Raw genomic sequence first — 19,788 nt, 5'->3', positions numbered from 1 at the left:
GCAACAATATTTAATATGTATATATATATATATATATATAATGACTCTTTGCAAATTTGAAAGAATTCTTATTTTATTTTATTTTTATTATTTTTTTTTTTGTCTGTGATTTCCCCAGAAAAAATAACAGTACATAGGCTTTAAATGACATATGAGTAAATGACAGAATTTTACATTTTGGGGTAAATTATTCCTTTACAATCATATTGAGAAATACAAAACAACATAAAAATGCAAAAATTTTAAAAAGTGCAAATGTTGAAGCCAGCATTATTCTGACTATTTCTATAAAACATACTATGAAACAACAGTTTGGAGTCTGTAAGATTTTTTGATCCTTCAAAAACACATGATCCATCAGAAATCAAATCAGCTGATTTGGTGCTCAAGAAACATTTCTTGAAATAGAAATATTCTAAAACATTAAAAATATTATTGCAAATCTGTAATGTAGTCCGACCTGTGCAGTGGTCTGAATCTCGGTTACTCTGTTCTGCAGAAGAGACATGTCAAAATTGTGTAGAGATTTCGCACAGCACAGCGCCCTCTGTAGGGACAGGTAACTGCGCTCCATAGCGCAAACACAACGCTTACAGGTCTGCTGCTGAGTTTGCAGCTCCTGCCAAAAATGAATAAAACAGAAATAAACACAAAGATCAATTCTAGTTCACACAGATACAGCCAGGGACCTTTTCCCTACTGAATCCTTGTGGGTTTACAGAAGACAGGCACTTATTATTTGTCACATCATTACTATTTCACCACACGGTATCCTTCATGGTCTAATCATCTTTTTCTCCCAGTGGTCGGTACTGACCTGGCACATTTCCTGGTTGTGTTGCTGTGTGATGATGTGTCCAGCGTGCTCCGCTGTCTGGTAGAAAGCTGAGATTTGTTTCTCTAACTCCTCTAACAGAGGACATAGAGCCTGGCACTCCCTCAGAATTAAAGGACACTTTTCTTTCAGCTGTGAGGATAAAAAAAAACACACAATGACACAATATTTATTCTCAGACATGTCACTGAAAATGAAAATTCTGTGATTTATTCACCCTCATATTGTTGCAAACGTATGTGATTATGTTTTTATTTGGTGTAACACAGAATCAGACATTTAGCAGGATGTTCTGCTATTATTTTCCATGTAATGAAAGTGAATGGTGACCAGAGGCTGTCTAGCTCCAACACTGATAGAAAGTACCTTAAAGGGCTCCAAAAGACTTGCATTTAAGGTTCTTGCATTCAAGTTTCCGCAGCCATTTCCGATGTCTTTATCGTGTTTATGATGCTTTTCTTCTTTCTGTGGTCACCATCACTTTAATTATACTGAAAAGACTAGTGTGAACATTCCTGCTAAATGTCTGATTCTGTGTTCCATCAAATAAAAATAACCCTAGAATTTTTCATTTTTCAGATGGAAATAACATAATATTGTGCAAACATAGCACAAACCTGATGGAGCTGTGCTTCGGCGGTTGTTATAGAAGAAAGTGCTTTAGTTCCACTACCATGAACAGAGTCTTTGGCCAGAAGCTGTGCAGAGCGAGCAGCCGCCTTGTATTGTGCTTCCACACCAGGCAGCCTGTGCTTGATGTCCTACAATGCGTGTGAAATTATATCAGAAAGCTTAGGTGAAACTCAAATGAACCAAACTGGCATTATAGTCTTACATTTATAATTTCTGTATGGCCAAGCTCACATACAGAAAAAAAAAAGTATTAACAACACACTCCAAATACAGTGAATGTTGAAACCTCTTTACCTCAACATCCTGCATAAAGGCTTTAACATCCAACAATGACACTTGAAGTGGTGAGGAAAGTTTGGTAATGGAAGTGTCCAGAAACTCTTGTATGTCTAAGCTGACATCCTGGTGCAGCCTCACCTTATGAGTCTCAGTAGGACGAGCATACTTTGAAGAGAGCAAAACAGACGTTATAATTAAAAGAAGAGTTAACTTAAAAATTAACTCCATATGACTTTCTTTCTTCCGTTAAACACAAAATTAATTATTTATAGTAGTTCTGACATTAAAGAAAGAAACAAAGGTATAAAGATTTATTTAAAGTATTTCGATTTTTGGGTCAACCATCTCTTTAACCTGACAAATTTCTTGTCTTTAAGATTTGCACAAGCTTGTTTACCTGTTTGACCTTCAGAAATAGCTCCCTCCATCTTCCATTAAGAAGCAGGAGCTGATGCTTTATGTCACATGTCACTGTTTCATCACAAGTCTCAATCAGAAAGTTTCCTGCATCATTCATAGCAGCGTGCTGGTCCATCCAGTGCGGAAGATTACGAAAAAACTCCTAGAAGAACAAGTGAGAATGTGAATGTATTATAAAAACAACCCTACTAGATATTTTCAGACTTGCCTACATTTACAGTATGTGGATGTCTCACCCGTTTGGTGTTCTCGGGTTGTCTGAGAGCCCCCTGAGCATCCTCCAGCCAGGCCTGCAATGAGGCCACACAACTGTTGTACCTCAGCCAGTTGCACTGCACCTCCTCCAGCATAGACCTTACGCTTCGCACCTCCACCGACAAACTCCTCCACTGATCAGACACCTCTCGCAGGAAGAGCTTTACCCCTCCCTCAACTACAATGTCAAAACGTGCACATACAAAAGGAGATTCAAGAAAGGACTAATAAATTCAGTCCTTGACATCAACAACAAGCATTTATCCTTCCCTTTTAAAAGTTAATTATTATTACTATCTATCAGCATTGCCGCGATAATATACAGTGTTATTTTAATATTTTATAGTATATGCTATTACAGTATTTATTAATATTTTAAATTAGCTTTTGTTTTTATATTTTGAGATTTCATTCGTTTTAGTAATTTTAATTCAAAAATCTCCTGTCTGAGATGCTTTTAGAACAGACCCATGACCCAATTTAATGTTGCGACCCACCAGTTGAGAACCACTGCTCTAAATCACAAGGATAAGATGTGATTGGCTTCTGGGAGATGTATTTTGTGATCTTCCAATCACACTTCAGATATATAACACAAAGACCACCTCTATGTTGAGATTGCCTTAGGCACGAACAAAGCAACATGTTGGCAGTCTATTGCCCAGAGAAACCCAATTAGAATACAGTATCTGCAATAATGGACTGGAATTCCCTTTTGAGCTCTGTGCCTGGGAAAACCTCATTTACCAGTGGCCCGAGGAGAGGGGCATGAGCGTAGAAGGAAAAAGAAAAACCAAAAGGAAAAGAGCAAGAATGAAACACAGAGTGAGAGAGACAGAGACAGCAGGAAGATGCTACAGGCACAGATGGATTGACTACTGAGTCCACAAGGATTAAACGAGGTGAGCTGCTTCCATTCTGCCCTCTGGACACTGAGATGGTGAAATGTGAAGCATTTTCTCTAAAAAAAACTGTGCCTTTATCTGCACAGCCATGATCTGATTTGTACATTACAAATATATATTTTTGATTCCCCCAAGGCCGCCACTACCGCTAAAATTCATGAGGCCCGGTACAAAAATCTTGTGTGGGCCCCTCCTTCCCTGTGTGCCTTCTTCTATAATTCAGAAAAACATATTTTGCTATATTTGATGATTCTCACATAAAGTGATGAGAAAAAGAAGTAAGTGCACAGTGAAACCAGGATAAACCTGCAAAATCATTGCTAAACATTGTAGTGCTGTTACCAAACTACCATTTAGCAGAACCACGAGCATACAGTACATGCATATAAAAACAATTATTTAGCATATGAAGCATACCTGAGCTGTCTGCTTTAATGTAGAGCTCAGCAGCGTTTATAAGAGCCTGGTGGCTGGATTCATACTTCTCAAAGAACTGCTGCCCCTCCACAAAAGACTAGAGAAGCAGAGAATGAACAAAAGTAAATATCAGATCATTTAACTGCTGAGTCAAAGCATAAAGAAATAAGCATCTTTAACATATCTCAGGCTCTACTAAATGTGATAGAATGGGCATCACTATGTGTGAAAACGTATGAACTTATTTGTATGGTTGGCCAATGGAGGAGCTGAGAGAAGAATGAACAAAAAAAAAAACTTTTATAGAATCCCTCTGGCTTGTAAACTTACACCATAGCTTTGTAGCAAAAGCTCCATTGATTCCAGTCGGTCGTATTTAATGATCCAGGATTTTAGCTTGGACTCGGTTAGTGTCAAAAATGCCAGCATAGAGTATTTTGACTCCCAGAATTCCAGTTTGCTCAAGTGAACGTGGAAGGAGGTAGATATGTAGTTTAATCTGAAAGCAGTTAAATAAAAACAGGTTAATAATATAATATAATATAATATAATATAATATAATATCTCTTTATTCATTTTTGAGGTTATCTGTTATGATGTTTACCTCTCTGCCATGTCTTGCAGTTGTTCCATGGGAATGGGGACATTATTAACACATCTGTCTCTGTGTATTAACTGCAAGGTCTGCTTATGTCTTTCAAGAAGCCTTAAGATCTCCTGCACAACAAAACAAATAAATGTAAAACTCATTTTTCATTCATGTTTCATTCAGGATTCATGTTAAAGGAAGAATGTGAAGGTTTTGGTAGTTTTGGTAATACTCATTAATGGATTCTCATTCATCCATTCTCCATTACACTATACACATTCATCCAAATAAACAAAGATTCCTCATCCTGTTTTACCTGGTCGTGTAGTCGCTTTTTGTGAATGGCTTTGGCGGGCTCATCATGGGCTTGCTGAGGGACCAGCTCCTCTCGTAGGATCTTCTCTGCCTGATGTAACCACACTCCGACTTCGCCCAGAGGATGAGGCAAACCACTATCCAGCTGTAGATGCCAATCCAAAAGCTGCAGCAAGAAAAATACCACATAAATTGTCACAAAAAAAAAAAGAAGTTTTTTATGTCACAAAAATAATACAACATCTTTTGTGGACTTTTATTTTGACTAAATCTGTGAATATCCTCAAAGGTAAAACTTATTCAATGATTCATAAATAAAGTATCTAGGACTAGGATTAGGGCTAGTCTATGTATAATAATTAGCTTCATATAAAATAATAAAAATCTATGGTGTATCTGACCCTTGCAGACAGTCTCTCCCAGGCCTGTTTGACCAGAGCCTGATCCGCAGTCAGCTTGCCATCCTTCTGTCTGGACTGGATGCATGTTTCCACTTGTCTTCTCTGCACCTCAAACTGTACACGATAACGCTTGAATGTCTGAGAGAAAGAGAGAGAGTGAGTGAAAGAAAGAGAGAACTACAGGAAATTGAATTACTGAATTTCTGAATATTCAAATAACGTCCAATGTAATGCTAATAGGAGAAAGACAGCAAGATAAAACAGCCTGTCCAAAAATCAACAAAGCAAGAGAAAGAGAGAAAGAGAGACATGCCAAAAGCTGAAAAATTATTTAAACAGCCAAATTGCACATGCATGTATTCATGCAATAATGGGCTCCAATTTTCCACTTTCTCTCTACCCGTGCGGTCCCTGCTAGAGCTCTGGTTCTTCTGAATATGAAACATGTCCGTGGGCGCTACAGAAAGCAACAGACGCCACTCACTGGTGTGTAGTGCCCATGATTATGAGAGCAACGAGAGCTCTCAGCTCTAATGTATATTAGCATTGTCTGCATGTGTATGTGGGAGTGTGCTGAGTTTTAAGCAACCAGTGTTTTGTCTGGGATCTACCATATGTTTCACATTTTTCCATTTTTCTTACACATTGTCATATGAATTATGATGAGTATACACACAGTGGTGTCCAAAATCTGAGACCACAGTGAAAATTTCAAATCTCAAATCATGACTGACAACATATACTACTGGTTAAAAGTTTGGGGTCAACAAACCGTTTTCATCTTTTTCAAACAAGTAAAACACCAATATTGTAAAATGATATCACAATTTAACAATTGTTTTCTATCTGAAAAAAATGTATTCTTGTGACTGCAAAGCTGAATTCAAGCAGTCATTACTCCAGTCTTCAGGTCACATGATCCTTCAGAAATCATTCTAATATGCTATGATGCTTAAGAAACAATTCTTATTATTTTATAAACATAGTTAATAAAGTACAGCATAGTTTGATATAGATGGTTATTCAAAAGCACGTAAGTTCAAAATAAGTTCAGACATAACCAAAAAATTATTTGCATTTTAGTGAGGGATATATTTGTAAACTCAGTAATGGCTCTAATCAATTTGCTGACTGAATGATTCTGATTCGGTTCATACGAGTCATTTCTTCTTTGCAAGAAAGAGTCATTTGTAAGAAAATCTGAATTTCATGTTAGTCAACTTCCAGCTATTTATAACATGATTTATAATGAAAACAGTTGTATTAAATTACATAAATAAAAAATAGAAGCATTTTTACTAACAGTCTAGACTTTTGAACCATACTGTATATCAGTATTTCAGTATAACAGCGACACTGCTTTCTTGGATATCAGTATTAACAGTGGCCGTTTGACCACTCAATAAGTTTTACTCAGGCATCCAATTGATATCATATGTGATACATAACACTGCCAGCCCTACAGGTTCTGACTGAGACCCTGAGCTCACCTGGTACTGCATAGCGGGACTTCCTCCATTCCTCTGGGCTTGAGCACAATCTCTCTCCAACTGATCTGCCCACGCTTTCAGCTCCCTCAGTGTCTTACGCTGCTCCCTCTGAGAGAAAAAAAGAGTGCAGAGTAAGTTAGGATTGTAGAAACAAGACAAAAAGCAAACATTTGCGCAGATTTAAGGCCCTTGGGGAGCTCTACACTCATCATTTCCTTACCTAAAGTAATTTAATGCACTTTAAACCCCCAGCCCAATACAATTTTGCAGTTCAAACATGCATCACTAATGCCACATTTATAAATCCAAGGCAGACTTTGTGCTCCTGCTGTTTGCAGAGTTCTTCTTTCTCCATTGTGTGGATCTGCCCCAAACCTCTCCACGGGGGAGCAAGAAATCAGCTCTGCGGGGGAGATACTAATCATTTTACACACATTTACCCTCCCTATTATGAATTAGGAACAAGAACAAGAAAGTGAGAGCAGTGTTCAGCTAATTCTAATGAAATTAAGCCTATTCTTCTGGTGCTCATCATACTTTTTGGCATCCTCCACGAGGCAATGCCCTTTGGGTCATCAAAATGATTATATCATGACCTTGCCAACGTCTGCCGCATGTTCTCCTCCCCACCTCCCAGAAACGAATAATGTCACAGGCATTCAATGCCCTGGAATATTAAAACCTACATTGTCTTAGTTTAACTGTATAACAAAGAGGTGAAAATGGTTCGAATTGCAGTTTCTTTGAAACACGCGCAGACGGTGGCATGAGGGAACTAATGGTTTCTACAAAAGGACCAGGTGGTGACAGGATCAATTCAGCGCTTCAACTTGGTTAGGAACTATTATTATTCTTTAAAGACTGCTATTAATGCTAATCATCAGGCTATCGGTATCAAGGCAAAGCCAAAGGTCGTTATTGTCATGTAAATGTCACCCAAAGCCCCAGTTGTAATGCAAATATATAATAGTAAAGGGAGTAAAATTATAACGGGCATATCAAAGGCGTACAATGCCCTAGATTATTAAACCTGATCCACACAGCATCCGCGCTGCTCATGATGAAAAGGAAGGCAATATACTACTGAAAGGATTTTAAACTACATGGCACAGCAGCAGCAGCAGGTGGAAATAGTGGCAGATTAGTCAAAGCAGGCATAATGTGGTTTACACAAGCAAACGTACCTCTAACATTTCCTCAATGGCTCGAGGAGCAAGATAAAACTTGAGACAGAAAAGGGATGCATGTAAACAACAAGACATTAGTGGACAAAACAGAGGGAGGAGTATAAAGAGAGAAATATAGTGTAAGAAAATGGTAAGTAGAGAGACATGAATCCACAAATAAGACAGATTGCTGATAGTGGTCATTTAACAAACAGAGTAAAGAGTCTAGGCATCAGACCATGAGACATACAGTGAATGGAGAGCTGGTTAAAGTTTAGTTGTAGGATGAGGAATATTTATAGTACCTCCTCTTGATGCCGCCCAATCTCCGTCTCTTGGCTGTCTGGGTGATGCTTCAGAAACTGTGCCACATATGTCATGATGGACTTCTCGTCTGGCTTATCCACATCCACATCTAAATCACATTAAACAAGATTAAAACAAAATGATCAACAGAATTAAAATAAAATATAGGTTCTGCAATGAACACCCTGTGTTTCAGATGAGGCCCATAGTAACTAACCTTATTCAAAAGCTTCCTTTCTTCCCAAAAAGGTGGTTTGTCGTCCTCTTTTGTCTACATTTTTTACCCACTCATTGTGGTTCATTGTTCTGTGGCGAATTTGATTTAATAGATTTTTTCAGTCACAGTCATTTCCTTTTAGCTTTACCTCCTGTCTCCTGTTTTTGTGCATCCATGCAGTATCATTTAGCTTTAACACACCATGAAATTACCTACTCAAATTTCAATGATTATATGCACAATATGTTTTTTGGTGTATTTTGAAAATTACAGCAGGCGGTAATTGCAACTTTTGATAATGCTATACCAAGAAACAGTGCAGAATCTTAAACATTTCTTATGCATTTCACATCATTTTTTGATTCTTTGCTTAAATGTTTGGTCTCAAACTCCACTACATATTACACTTTCCATACACTTTCATGATGCTAAACCTACACTACCATTCAAACGTTTGGGGTTGATGAGATTTTTTTATTATCATCAAAAAAAATGTGTAAAATTTTTAAAGTGTTAAAAATTGTTGTGCTGCTTAATACTTTTGTGCAATTTTAAGCATTTGTGCTTAATATCCGGTGCAATGTCTAAAAAACAGGGACTGGGAAGTTTATATATAGCCTGACAAAGGCTTCACTGATGGTTACCTTTACAAAAGAACCATGGCTGACAATGTACCTTGACTTACCATTTACTATTTGTTCAGTCATCTTTACCGTGGCTAATGGGCCTCTAATCGTTTAAATGTCAAACTTCATTTTTCAGACTCCTGTAGGAAGCATGAGGAAGCTCAGATGGCATCTAGGAGGTCGAAGACTTAACCCCTTCATTAAAAATTAATCAATCATATCCTCTGTGAGTGGCATGCTGCTAATTAGAATTTAAGCATTTGGCACTTAGAGACTCATGCAACACAATTTGAAATTTGTCTGTCTGTTACTATGTATAAGCCAGCATATTTTTGAATTAACATCAAAAACAGACTCTGCATCAAACCTCTAGTCATGAATTGGACCAAAAATTGCAAACCCGAAACACTGTATTTTCTCTTAGTTAAAAAGTAATTCTGTTTTTCTGAATGATTGGTATCACCTTCAGGGTCAAGCAGTCGTGGGACGCCCAGTTCTCTCTCAGCTAATGAGAAGGCATCTTCTAGGTTATCCCTGTTGGGTCTCCTCCAAACACGTTCCATATTAACCAGATGAGGTCGCAAAGCAAAGATGACAGCATGAAAAGCTACCCCTGTGCGCCAGCTGGGGCCAAAGTCCTTCACATCCAGACCCAATCTCCTGTAAACACATGTGTAAGTATGTACATTATGTCAAAAGCCAGGAAGAATGCAGTCATATGCTTTACTTAGGGGAACGGGATTACAAGACCAAAGAACAATATATTCATTCAATACCTTGCACAGGCATGTATTAACAATACAGTTCTTACTTTGTTGCTGTGGTCTGGACCCATTTGAGCAGAGCTCTCTTAGCCCCGCCCTGAAAAGAAAGGCGGGGCTTGCGTTTGACAGGTGGGCTGCTGGTCTCAGTGCTGTTGGAGCTTTCTACTGATGAATTGCTGCTAGATTGAGGTTGTAGTGCTGGTAGGTGACTGGTGAGCTCCTCTATCTGAACAAGTATTGAAAATGTTACTGTTTTTAACTACTATATGGTTTAGTGAAATTATAGAAACTTAAAGACATTTTTGTGGAAGAATGGTTGAAATATTTATGGAATTTAAAACGTTTCCTCTCTATTATTTTTACCTGGAAATATAAGATGACGGTCCATATCAACCCCAGCACAATCGAGGGTCTGCCGTCTACCACATCTGTTGTGTTGATGTTAACTAGTTTAATCTGTAAACATTTTTTTAATTAATTAATTAATACAAAAAAAATACAAATAAATACAAACAAAATGAAAAACTGTATTATCATTTACTCATTTACATTAAAATGAAAACTAATTCAAAATATTAATACATACTAAAATAGTATATAAATTATACTAATATAACAATGAACATGATCCACTTTCATTATATGGAAGAGAGAAGCTCAAAATCTTTTTGTATTCCTTGAACGACAGCCAGTCATACAGGTTTGAAACAAAATTAAGAATTTTTTTTATTTTTAGGATGCTTATATTGCTATCACTTTTATCAAGTCAATTCTTAATTCAAGGTTACATTTGGAGAGATCCTGTTTCAGAAAGTGATTATGACAATCATAGACATCATAGATAGTCAAGAGAAAGGTCACACTAACCGGAGATCCTCTGTAGGCCGACTGAAATGGTGACAAAACAAAGGGGAGAAAGACAGAGAAAGAAGAATAGAGGTCATTACATGCTGTTAACAAAAGTGTGTACCATCAACTGAAGGGCAGGTGATAAGAAACCTCAGCTCTGAGATAACCTAAAACCCTTCAGTGACAGACAAGGTGTGCACTGCACACATGCACCCATTGTTATAAACACACCAAGGCACATAGTTTAAGAACCAGCCACACATACAAGTTGAAAGAATGAAAAATTCACGCAAAAATACACACACACACACACAATCATAACATCCACTTACTTAAAACAAAAAACGCCCATTAACCATTAAAATACTGTGTCCCACATTGGATGTAAAAGTACAGTACAGCATAATATAAAACAGTTCTGTACTCTGATTTCTCCTACTGTGCTCCACAGGGAATAGAGAGAGAGATGAGACAGGGATGACAGAGACAGATAAGATGGTGAAAGACTGTAGCTTACGAAATGAATCCACAGCTTCTTGAGAGATCAGATACACAGACAGACAGACCACCTCAGGAGTGGGAGGCTTAGCTCAGCTTCATTCACTGACAGGCTGTATAATTACAGTCTGAAGCACAGCTATACAGTAAATGAAATATCTATGTGCTTCTCCCCAGAGAGATGATATAAAAAAATACCCTGTTTATAAAGGGGGAAAAAAATGGGCCCCATTTCAAATCTCCATGGCTTTACAATAAAATAATAGACGATGACAGTAAACCTCTTCCTTTAATTTATTTTAATAGAGCAACCTTAAAATGAATTTACAGTGAACTCTGGAACACTTGGCATTACGGCATTGAGTGGTCAAATATTTTTGTATAATGACCATTAAACTGTATACACTACCTTTTTAAAAGTTTAGGGTTGGTAAGAATTTTTATGTTTTTGAGGTATCTTATTCTCACCAAGGAATTTATTTGAAAATACAGTAATATTGTGTAATATTATTTATTTTTAAAAATAATAATCAACACTTAGGCTAACTTCAAAAATGGAATGCAAACATGTAAATTGCACATAATTAATTTTTTTTATTAATTTCTAAATTATACAATTTTTTGTTGAAATATATTTATTTACACAGTGGCTGTAATAACTTGTATCATAACAGATTTATTTAAGCATACACTTAATAATTAAGACATCACTAACAGGTTAAGTAAAATATAATGAGTATATAGTCTATTTTGCGAAATGCTCTTCTCTAGACTTCATTTCTCTAGTGAACTAATAATGAGCTGAGGACACTGATGACTTGCCTGAGGTAAATGAAATGCTATGCGACACTTTCCACAGTTGAAACACTGATTGAGCGATTTCATAAGGCGTGAGATGTTCATTCATGTTTATTTTGCGTTAAAACTAGTAGTAAAGAGGAAGGGATGATAACGCTCACTCGCGCTTATACAGGCGTTTATACAGCAATATGTCATGCCACATCAAAAAAAAAAATTGCCATTTTGAAAGATGAGACTTTGTTTCTTATGAAAAGTAACAATATATAAAACTGGAAGTTACCAATGAGGTTCCACTCGTGCAGTGGTTAAAACAATGCTGTATTTGTTCGGTACACATGCGTACCGAACCGAAAGACCCGTACATGTACATGAATACATGTACCGTTACACCCCTACTGACTGTACATTATTTGGTCCATTTATTCAGCTTTGGCAACCACAGACAGACAGAAAGCCTCTATGAGGGAAGCTCATCGCCACATGTGAGGCACCAGAGACAGATTTATAATAAGTTGACTCAGGACTAAACCTCAACAAGGAGAATGATTTCAGTCTGACGTGTCAACATCACCTCATAAATCTATTCTGAGCCATGTAGCAAGTTCTAATTAATCCATAAATCCTTCATTTGCTGGTGATTTGAATTAAACAATTTCTTGTTGTTCAGAATGAGAATTAAACATGAAATGAAGAACAGGGTTTTCCTTCTTTTTGTCGGTATCAGAGCAGAGCAGGAAGAGGTTGTGTATTTCAGACTGAGTGGTTATGACCTGGAGCTGTACACCTGAGCAAAGCACTCTGGGAATAGACAGCCTTACCCTTTTGCCCTCCAGAAACTTCAGCGCTCTTCCCACGTTAGCAACCCAGTGGATCCTCCTCAGCTTGCGGCCCTGTTCGCATGGCTGTCAGATGGGAGAAGATAGTACAGCAGACAAAAGGAAAACAGTGATAGACAGAGGAAAATGTAAATACCCAGCAAGGAATGGGGAGAAAAAGATGAAAAAAAATAGAAAGAGACAGCAAGAAAGCAGACAAGCAGGATACATGTTACAGAGAGACAGAGAATACAAAGATGACACCAAATAGATTGCAAGAGAGAAAAGTAAAAAAGAAAAAAAATCAAAGGGCCATGTGCCACTTGCTATATTGATTGTTACAGCACTGCAAAGAACTGAGGCACCACTAGCCTTATGGGATTGTTCACTGAGAGTGTGGGTATTCATCTGTGTGTGCGCATATGTGAGTGCTAATAATGTGTGGTGAATACACTGTTTTTGTTCATATGTCTTGTATTACATCATGTTTGCTATCATTTAAAACAATATCACAATGTTAAAACAATGTTCATGCTATATTATAGAAATTTAAGTCTAACTGGGACAATGATGCTTGATACAGTAAAAGTAATTTGTACAGCTGTTAAGTAACTTCGAATAACAAAGGAAAATCAAATACCAAAACAACCAAAAGTACATTTAGCTTACCAGTTTGTGACCAGACAGGACTTCAAGAAGAGCTAGCAACATCACTCCATCTTTAACATCTTCAAAGAGATCAGAGACCACTAAAGGAGGATTGCACTGAGGAGGGAAAACAATCCAGTGATGATTTGACATTTTACTTAAAACTATTTAGACATCTATGATGTAAGACAGACAGATAGACCGATAGACCGATAGAACGACAGACAGATAGAAGGACAGACAGAACAAATGACAGATAGAAGGACAGAACAATAGAAAGAATGAAAGATAGAACGAAACAATTGAATGATAGATGGATAGAATTACAGATAGAATGGGAGATAGAACAAAAGAATGATAGATCAATAGAATGATAGAAGATAGAACAAGACAGAACAATAAACAGAAAGATAATTAGAATGACAGACCGATAGAATGATAGAATGACTGAAAGAACGAAAGACAGAACAAAAGATAGAACGACAAAATTAAAGATAGAACAATAGATAGAATGAAAGAATGTTACATAAAGCGACAGAATGATAGATAGAAAAAACAGATAGATACAACGATAGACAGAACTACAGAATTATAGACAGATAGATAGAACGATAGAATGATAGAATAATAGATAAAACAATTGAACGATAGAACGTTAGATAGAATGATAAAACGATAGACAGAATGATAAAACGATAGATAGAACGATAAAACGATAGATAGAACGATATAGAACAATAAAACGATAGATAGATAGATAGATAGATAGATAGATAGATAGACAGATAGAACATTATATAAAAAAAGAATGATAGACAGATAGAATGATAGATGGATAGAATGATAGACAGATAGAATAAATGATAGAACAATAGATAGAATGAAAGTGATAGAAAGAATGATACAGTGATAAGTAGAACGACAGAATGTTAGAACAATGAAACAACAGATAGAACAATGTAATGATTGATAGAACAACAGATTAAATGATAGAATGATAGAGAGAACGATAGACAGATAGAACGATAAAATGAAAGAATGATAAATCGAACAAAAGAACATTAGAAAGACTGAAAGATAGAATGACAGATTGAACGATAGAACAATACATTGTTAGAACAACAGACAGACAGAAAAACAGATAGATAGATAGATAGATAGATAGATAGATATTATGTGTTGTGGCATTCTGTACATATTTGTGACGTGAGTTTGAATGAGCTTTATAGATTAAACCCAGTGAATGTGTTGTCAGGCAATGACAGTCATGAGCTTAAGAAGCATCTAAAAAGCCTGAGTAAAAGTGCTGATTCTAGAGACGACACAGACTGTCTGACCCAATGAAGCCCCTCCACTAATCCATCCACACAGTCCCTCTTTACCCGGACAACACATTCAGGATTTCTCTTAAAACAGCAGTCACATGACTGGGATTTGGAGTGGAAAGCAGCCGGGTGGCAAAGTCATTCATGAGGAGATTAATATGAAACTGTGAAAGTGAGTGTGTGTGTATGTGTGTGTGAGAGAGAGACAGAGAGAGAGATGTAAAGGAGTTATATTTCAAAATAACGGCAAAATAGAGAGAGAAAAAAAGTAGTTTAAGAGTGAAAGTGAACATGAATTTCAAGAGAAACGACAGTGGGCAGAAAGGGGAAGTGAGTGATGTTTTTAAAAGATTAATTCTTGAAGCATTTTTGAGAGAGAAGGGGAAGGAATTGCTAAGATATTCTAATTAGCTCTAAATAATTCAAAAGCTAATTGGATAAAATCACCTTATAGGATATTACATTAAAAAGAGGCACATTGAGTAATTATGCAACTAATGAAAAATAAGAGGGGAAAAAACAAAGGCACAACCAGCAGGCCTTAACAAACTAATTATCTGTGTCTGGTTATTACTGATGGAAATAGATTGCCATGGCAGGCACTGCTGATGTATTCAGCGGAGTGACCCCAAAAAAACCCCAATCAAAGTTCATGTGAACATACAAATGCCTGAGGGCCACTTGAACTGTTTTCAATATCAGTCAGAGATGAGAGACACTGTTAGGAGGCAGAGACGAGTTCAATTAAGGTTGAGAGTAGGTCACAGCTTACGGTTCAACTGCAATTTGTCTACTAAATAGTTTTTATATGCAATAACATCAAAAATATATATTTAGAATTATTTTATAGATTTATTTTAAAGATGGGGTTCAAACAACATTGGACCGCACTGACTTTCACTGAGAAGAGAAGAGAAGAGAAGAGAAGAGAAGAAAAGAAAAGAAAAGAAGAAAAGAAAAGAAAAGAAAAATCTTCTCTTGTTTTCTAGGTTTATAACAACATCAGGGTGAGTAAATGATGACAGAATTTTTATTTTTGGCCGAACTATCCCTTTAAGGGATAAAGTATTGAGGCATATTGTTTATACTTATTTTATTGTTTTGACTTTTATTTTGTAACTGTATTTAAGCCAAAGCAAAATATTTTATCCAATAATTTTATTTGAAAAATATTTACTTTGTAGTATGACATTTTTCTACCTACTATTACTGTTAATGTTAGACATACAAACCTTGAAAAAAAATATTTAAATTCAGAATCATTCATATAGCACAGTGAATATCACTCTAAAGAAATTTTAACATAATACAATTAACTTCATCTTTATTATAATCTACCTCAAAATTAACATGTAAATGTTGACAGCCCTAAAAATACATTTTATATTTGTGTTTCTTTTTCACTCAAACCTTCCATGGACCCTCTAGCACAGTGTTTCCCAACCGGGGTGCCGTCTGTCTAGAGCAGGGGTGCCGTGTAAAAAATCCTTTTTTAATATTTTTAAATTGCTAAAATGTTCAAAAAAGCATCTATTATATAATATCCATTTCTGATGTCGCCAATAATTAGAGATGCACCGAAATTTCGGCTACCGAATTAGTTCACCGCTCAGGTTTCACTTTCACGTGGTACTGAGCAACACTTTGTTTAATTACCATTATAGCTATCTCACAATGTTTACATATGAATAAGAGCCCACATTAAAGTCTGTCATATAAATTGGTCTCTTCATCAGAAATTAGCCTTCTGATTGCCACCATTGATGGACAATTTTTAATATTAAAAATATCTGTATGACATTATATTCTGCAGTTCTTCCCCGTTGTACCGAATATCTATGCTTTTCAAATTATCATATCGAAGTTAGAAATTCAAATATTGTGACAAAATTAATTTTGTAGGGTGCCACAAGTTTGTTAAAATTTCCAAAGGGTGCCGCGACTAAAAAAAGGTTGGGAAACACTGCTCTAGCACATCTCTGCATTCCCAAAAGCATAATTCAGGCAATATTTTTTAAAATGACATTAAAACTAATGCCATTATTATGAAAGTACAGAGCTCTTCTAGAGCAACTAAGGAGAAGATTTCTAAGAACCACACAGATTCCTTGACTGAGGGACCTGTCTAGAAAGCAGTGGGTGCAGTTTATGAACCTGTGGGTACAAATGACAAAATTGAGGTTACTGCTTACAAATCTGTGAGCACTGATTGTTAAATTGAGGGTACAGTTTGTGAATCTGTGGGCACTGATTACTGAATTTCATAATTCAGAGAGAAACCTGATGGGGCATTGATATATGTCTAGCGACAAAGCAGGTGCCGGCAGCAGGGTGTCCGGGTGGCTGCTGTGTGCTGCTCACCCATGCTATCTGTCAAACACATGAGAGATGAGCTCATCCTCAATATTGGGCATGCCATAATTAAGCCCTAACCCTGTCTGAGAGGATTTGTCAAAATTGAAATGGAGGGTGGCCTCATACGCATTCACCCCCCCCCCCTCTCTAGTGGCTAATCAAGTTGAAGCTCTTAGGCAGATTAGTGCTTCAGTCCTGCCTCTCTGATGTCCTTCAAATTGGCAAGCACATGCATGAGTAAAGAGACCTGAGGCACTTTGCGTCCTATGATGGTATCTTTTAATGAATGGTTTGGAGTATGAGGATTTTGGTAAATCTTTTAACGCGATGCAGATCAAATTCTGTAGGAATTGATTATTGGGTAGAACCAAGATCTTGGTTTAAAGCTGAGCAGTGGAGCATCTTTTTGGAAGTTTGCACCTTTTCAATTTTACAAGATGTGCACAGAGAACAAGAGTTAAAAAACAGTTCACCCTAAAATGAAAATTCTGCCATCATGTTGTTCCGAATCTCTTTGAATTGCTTTTGCATGGGGAACATAAAAGGAGAAATTTTGAAAGAATGTACTGGACGCCCTTGTCCATTCAAATACACCGAAAAAGGACCGGAGGTTTCAAGCTTAAAAAAAGACACAGAAAACTTAAATTTATTATAAAAGTGGCCCATACGCCTTTATAATAAATTTAAGCGTGCTATGTTCCAAGTCTACCAAAGTCATATCACACCTTCAGATGAGAAACAAACAGAAATGATTCACTAACAATCTTCCCCTCCATAAAACTCCAGTGAGTTCCAGAGTCTGATTCGTAAATGAATCATTCAGAACTGAACTGGATCAAGTGAATTATTAAAAAGGGCTGGCTCAAATGAATGATTTTTTTCATGAAACCACTATCCATTCATTTTCCTCTTGTGTTCCACAGTTCCAAAAAAAATCAAACAGGTTTGAAATTAGATGAAAGTGAAAATTAATGACAGAATTTTCATTTTGGATGAATTATTCCTTTATAAATGACTTATTGTATTTTATTGTATTATATTGTAAAGTGTCACCTTTAATATAAATATAACTACTGATCCATTTAATCAACATGGACAATGGTAATAATAAGCAGATATTCCTATATATGAGGAGTGAGATACAGCCATAACTCTAGTGCAGGAACATGTTCAAAGGTTAATGCTTCACTGAATACTGCAAAATCTGCAAATGACAGTAATATGAAAACCTTCCAGTCAACATACAAAAGGCTTTGAGGCTTTAATGCAACATCTCCATCACTCACTAGTGAAACTTGGAACTAACGGACCTAATTTATTCTGTTTACACCTAATTACATTTCATTATCTATCATGGACCTGTGGGCGCATCTTCTAATACTCTATTGATACTTCTAGAAAGGAATGAGAGGAGCGATAGAAACGCTGTGTAATTCTCATTCTGTGTTATCTTACACATGCTAAGAAGAATTAATCCGACACCTTTGGGCTATGAATTATGGAGCTGGAAAATCACTGCAGATGATTTGCATTAGCAATTTGGTGGAGGGCTAGAGACAGACATTTTGACCAGAAATGCACCAACAGTTTCTCCTCAGTCTATCAGTCTGTGTTTAAAATCATCCTGTCAACAATATAAGAGTCACATTTCCTCCTATCTGGCACATGCATTCTCAAACTTCTCCCTCAAACACTTGAGAGTGCTGTCACCAAGGCAACATCATTCAGCAGTAGGATGAGGTTAAAGGGCAACAGCAAAGAAGTGGGAACAGCGGGTGCCAGGGATGGCGTGGTGGTGTTCAGCTATTGAGTACATTATCTGGATTTACAAGATACAATGAATGTAATTGATTCCGACAGTTGTAGAACCAGTTGAAATAGTTCTCTATTTGCAATTTTAATGAGACCATCTCCATTTCTGTCCTTTCTCCACACACATTTCATGAAAAAAAGTCTCATTTCTATTGAAGCAATAGGATCATGTCACATCTCTTTCATACAATAGGACTGCAGGTCCACGTATTGAGTACATGTACAGTAAATTAACATACTTTCCAGAAGGCCAACAATTCACTAAAAATGTTTTTTTTATTGGTCTTATGAAGTATTCTAATTTGTTGAGATAGTGAATTGGTGGGTTTTTGTTAAATGTGAGCCAAAATCATCACAATTAAAAGAACCAAAGACTTAAACTACTTCAGTCTGTGTGCATTGAATTTATTTAATACATGAGTTTCACAATTTCACAACTTTTCCACGACATTCTAATTTATTGAGATGCACCTGTATATACGGCAGGGTGGTTTTCTTCTCTATCTCTCTTCAATGCAGTCCACTGAAAGCAAAATCTTGATCTGATCCAGCTTCAATTTTCCTTTATAATTTTGCCTTTAATAAACTATCACACCATGACACAGCAGTGTTATTTAAAAACTTTAAAAAAAAAAAAAATTTTATTCACAAATTTATCTCAATTTAAATTAAACTAAAGTAACAATTATAAATAAAATGTATATAAAATTACCAATTTTAGCAATTAACTGAAATACATAAGTTTAAGTACTAAATTGCTAAAAAAAATGAAATAAAAATAAATTACTGCTAAATAAATTATATTATATAATTATTTGTTTACTATTATAGTATTTTTTAAAAAATGTGCTTTTGCCATTTTATTCGTTTTTGTTTTATATATACACTACCGGTCAAAAGTTTGGGATCAGTAAGATTTTTATTACTTTTTAAAGAAGTCTCTTATGCTCATCAAGGCTGGATTTATTTGATCAGAAATACAGAAAAAAAACAGTAATATTGTGAAATATTATTACAATTTAAAATAACAGTGTTCTATTTTAATATACTTTAAAATATAATTTATT

The 19,788-nt window shown here is 36.2% G+C and overlaps 1 protein-coding gene across 1 annotated transcript in view; it reads right to left on the bottom strand.

Moving 5' to 3' along the window:
- The window catches only part of syne1a (spectrin repeat containing, nuclear envelope 1a), a 133,452-nt gene that overhangs the window by 109,653 nt on the left and 4,011 nt on the right, over positions 1-19,788 (bottom strand). The window contains exons 3-22 of the mRNA XM_016548796.1: positions 13,251-13,346; positions 12,585-12,668; positions 10,486-10,506; positions 9,982-10,074; positions 9,666-9,844; positions 9,318-9,514; positions 8,011-8,120; positions 7,724-7,762; positions 6,540-6,647; positions 5,050-5,187; positions 4,650-4,814; positions 4,349-4,461; positions 4,075-4,243; positions 3,745-3,841; positions 2,404-2,600; positions 2,145-2,309; positions 1,763-1,912; positions 1,453-1,596; positions 818-967; positions 461-619 (exon numbers count right to left, since the gene is read on the bottom strand). Coding sequence (XP_016404282.1) covers positions 461-619; positions 818-967; positions 1,453-1,596; positions 1,763-1,912; positions 2,145-2,309; positions 2,404-2,600; positions 3,745-3,841; positions 4,075-4,243; positions 4,349-4,461; positions 4,650-4,814; positions 5,050-5,187; positions 6,540-6,647; positions 7,724-7,762; positions 8,011-8,120; positions 9,318-9,514; positions 9,666-9,844; positions 9,982-10,074; positions 10,486-10,506; positions 12,585-12,668; positions 13,251-13,346 — 2,574 coding nt within the window. The remainder of the gene's footprint in view (positions 1-460; positions 620-817; positions 968-1,452; positions 1,597-1,762; positions 1,913-2,144; positions 2,310-2,403; positions 2,601-3,744; positions 3,842-4,074; positions 4,244-4,348; positions 4,462-4,649; positions 4,815-5,049; positions 5,188-6,539; positions 6,648-7,723; positions 7,763-8,010; positions 8,121-9,317; positions 9,515-9,665; positions 9,845-9,981; positions 10,075-10,485; positions 10,507-12,584; positions 12,669-13,250; positions 13,347-19,788) is intronic.

This window comes from Sinocyclocheilus rhinocerous, unplaced genomic scaffold, assembly GCF_001515625.1.
Source record: "Sinocyclocheilus rhinocerous isolate Xijiao unplaced genomic scaffold, SAMN03320098_v1.1 scaffold1606, whole genome shotgun sequence".
NCBI lineage: Eukaryota > Metazoa > Chordata > Actinopteri > Cypriniformes > Cyprinidae > Sinocyclocheilus > Sinocyclocheilus rhinocerous.
The sequence above is the reverse complement of the archived record's forward strand: the minus strand, read 5'-3'. Positions and strand labels throughout refer to the sequence as shown.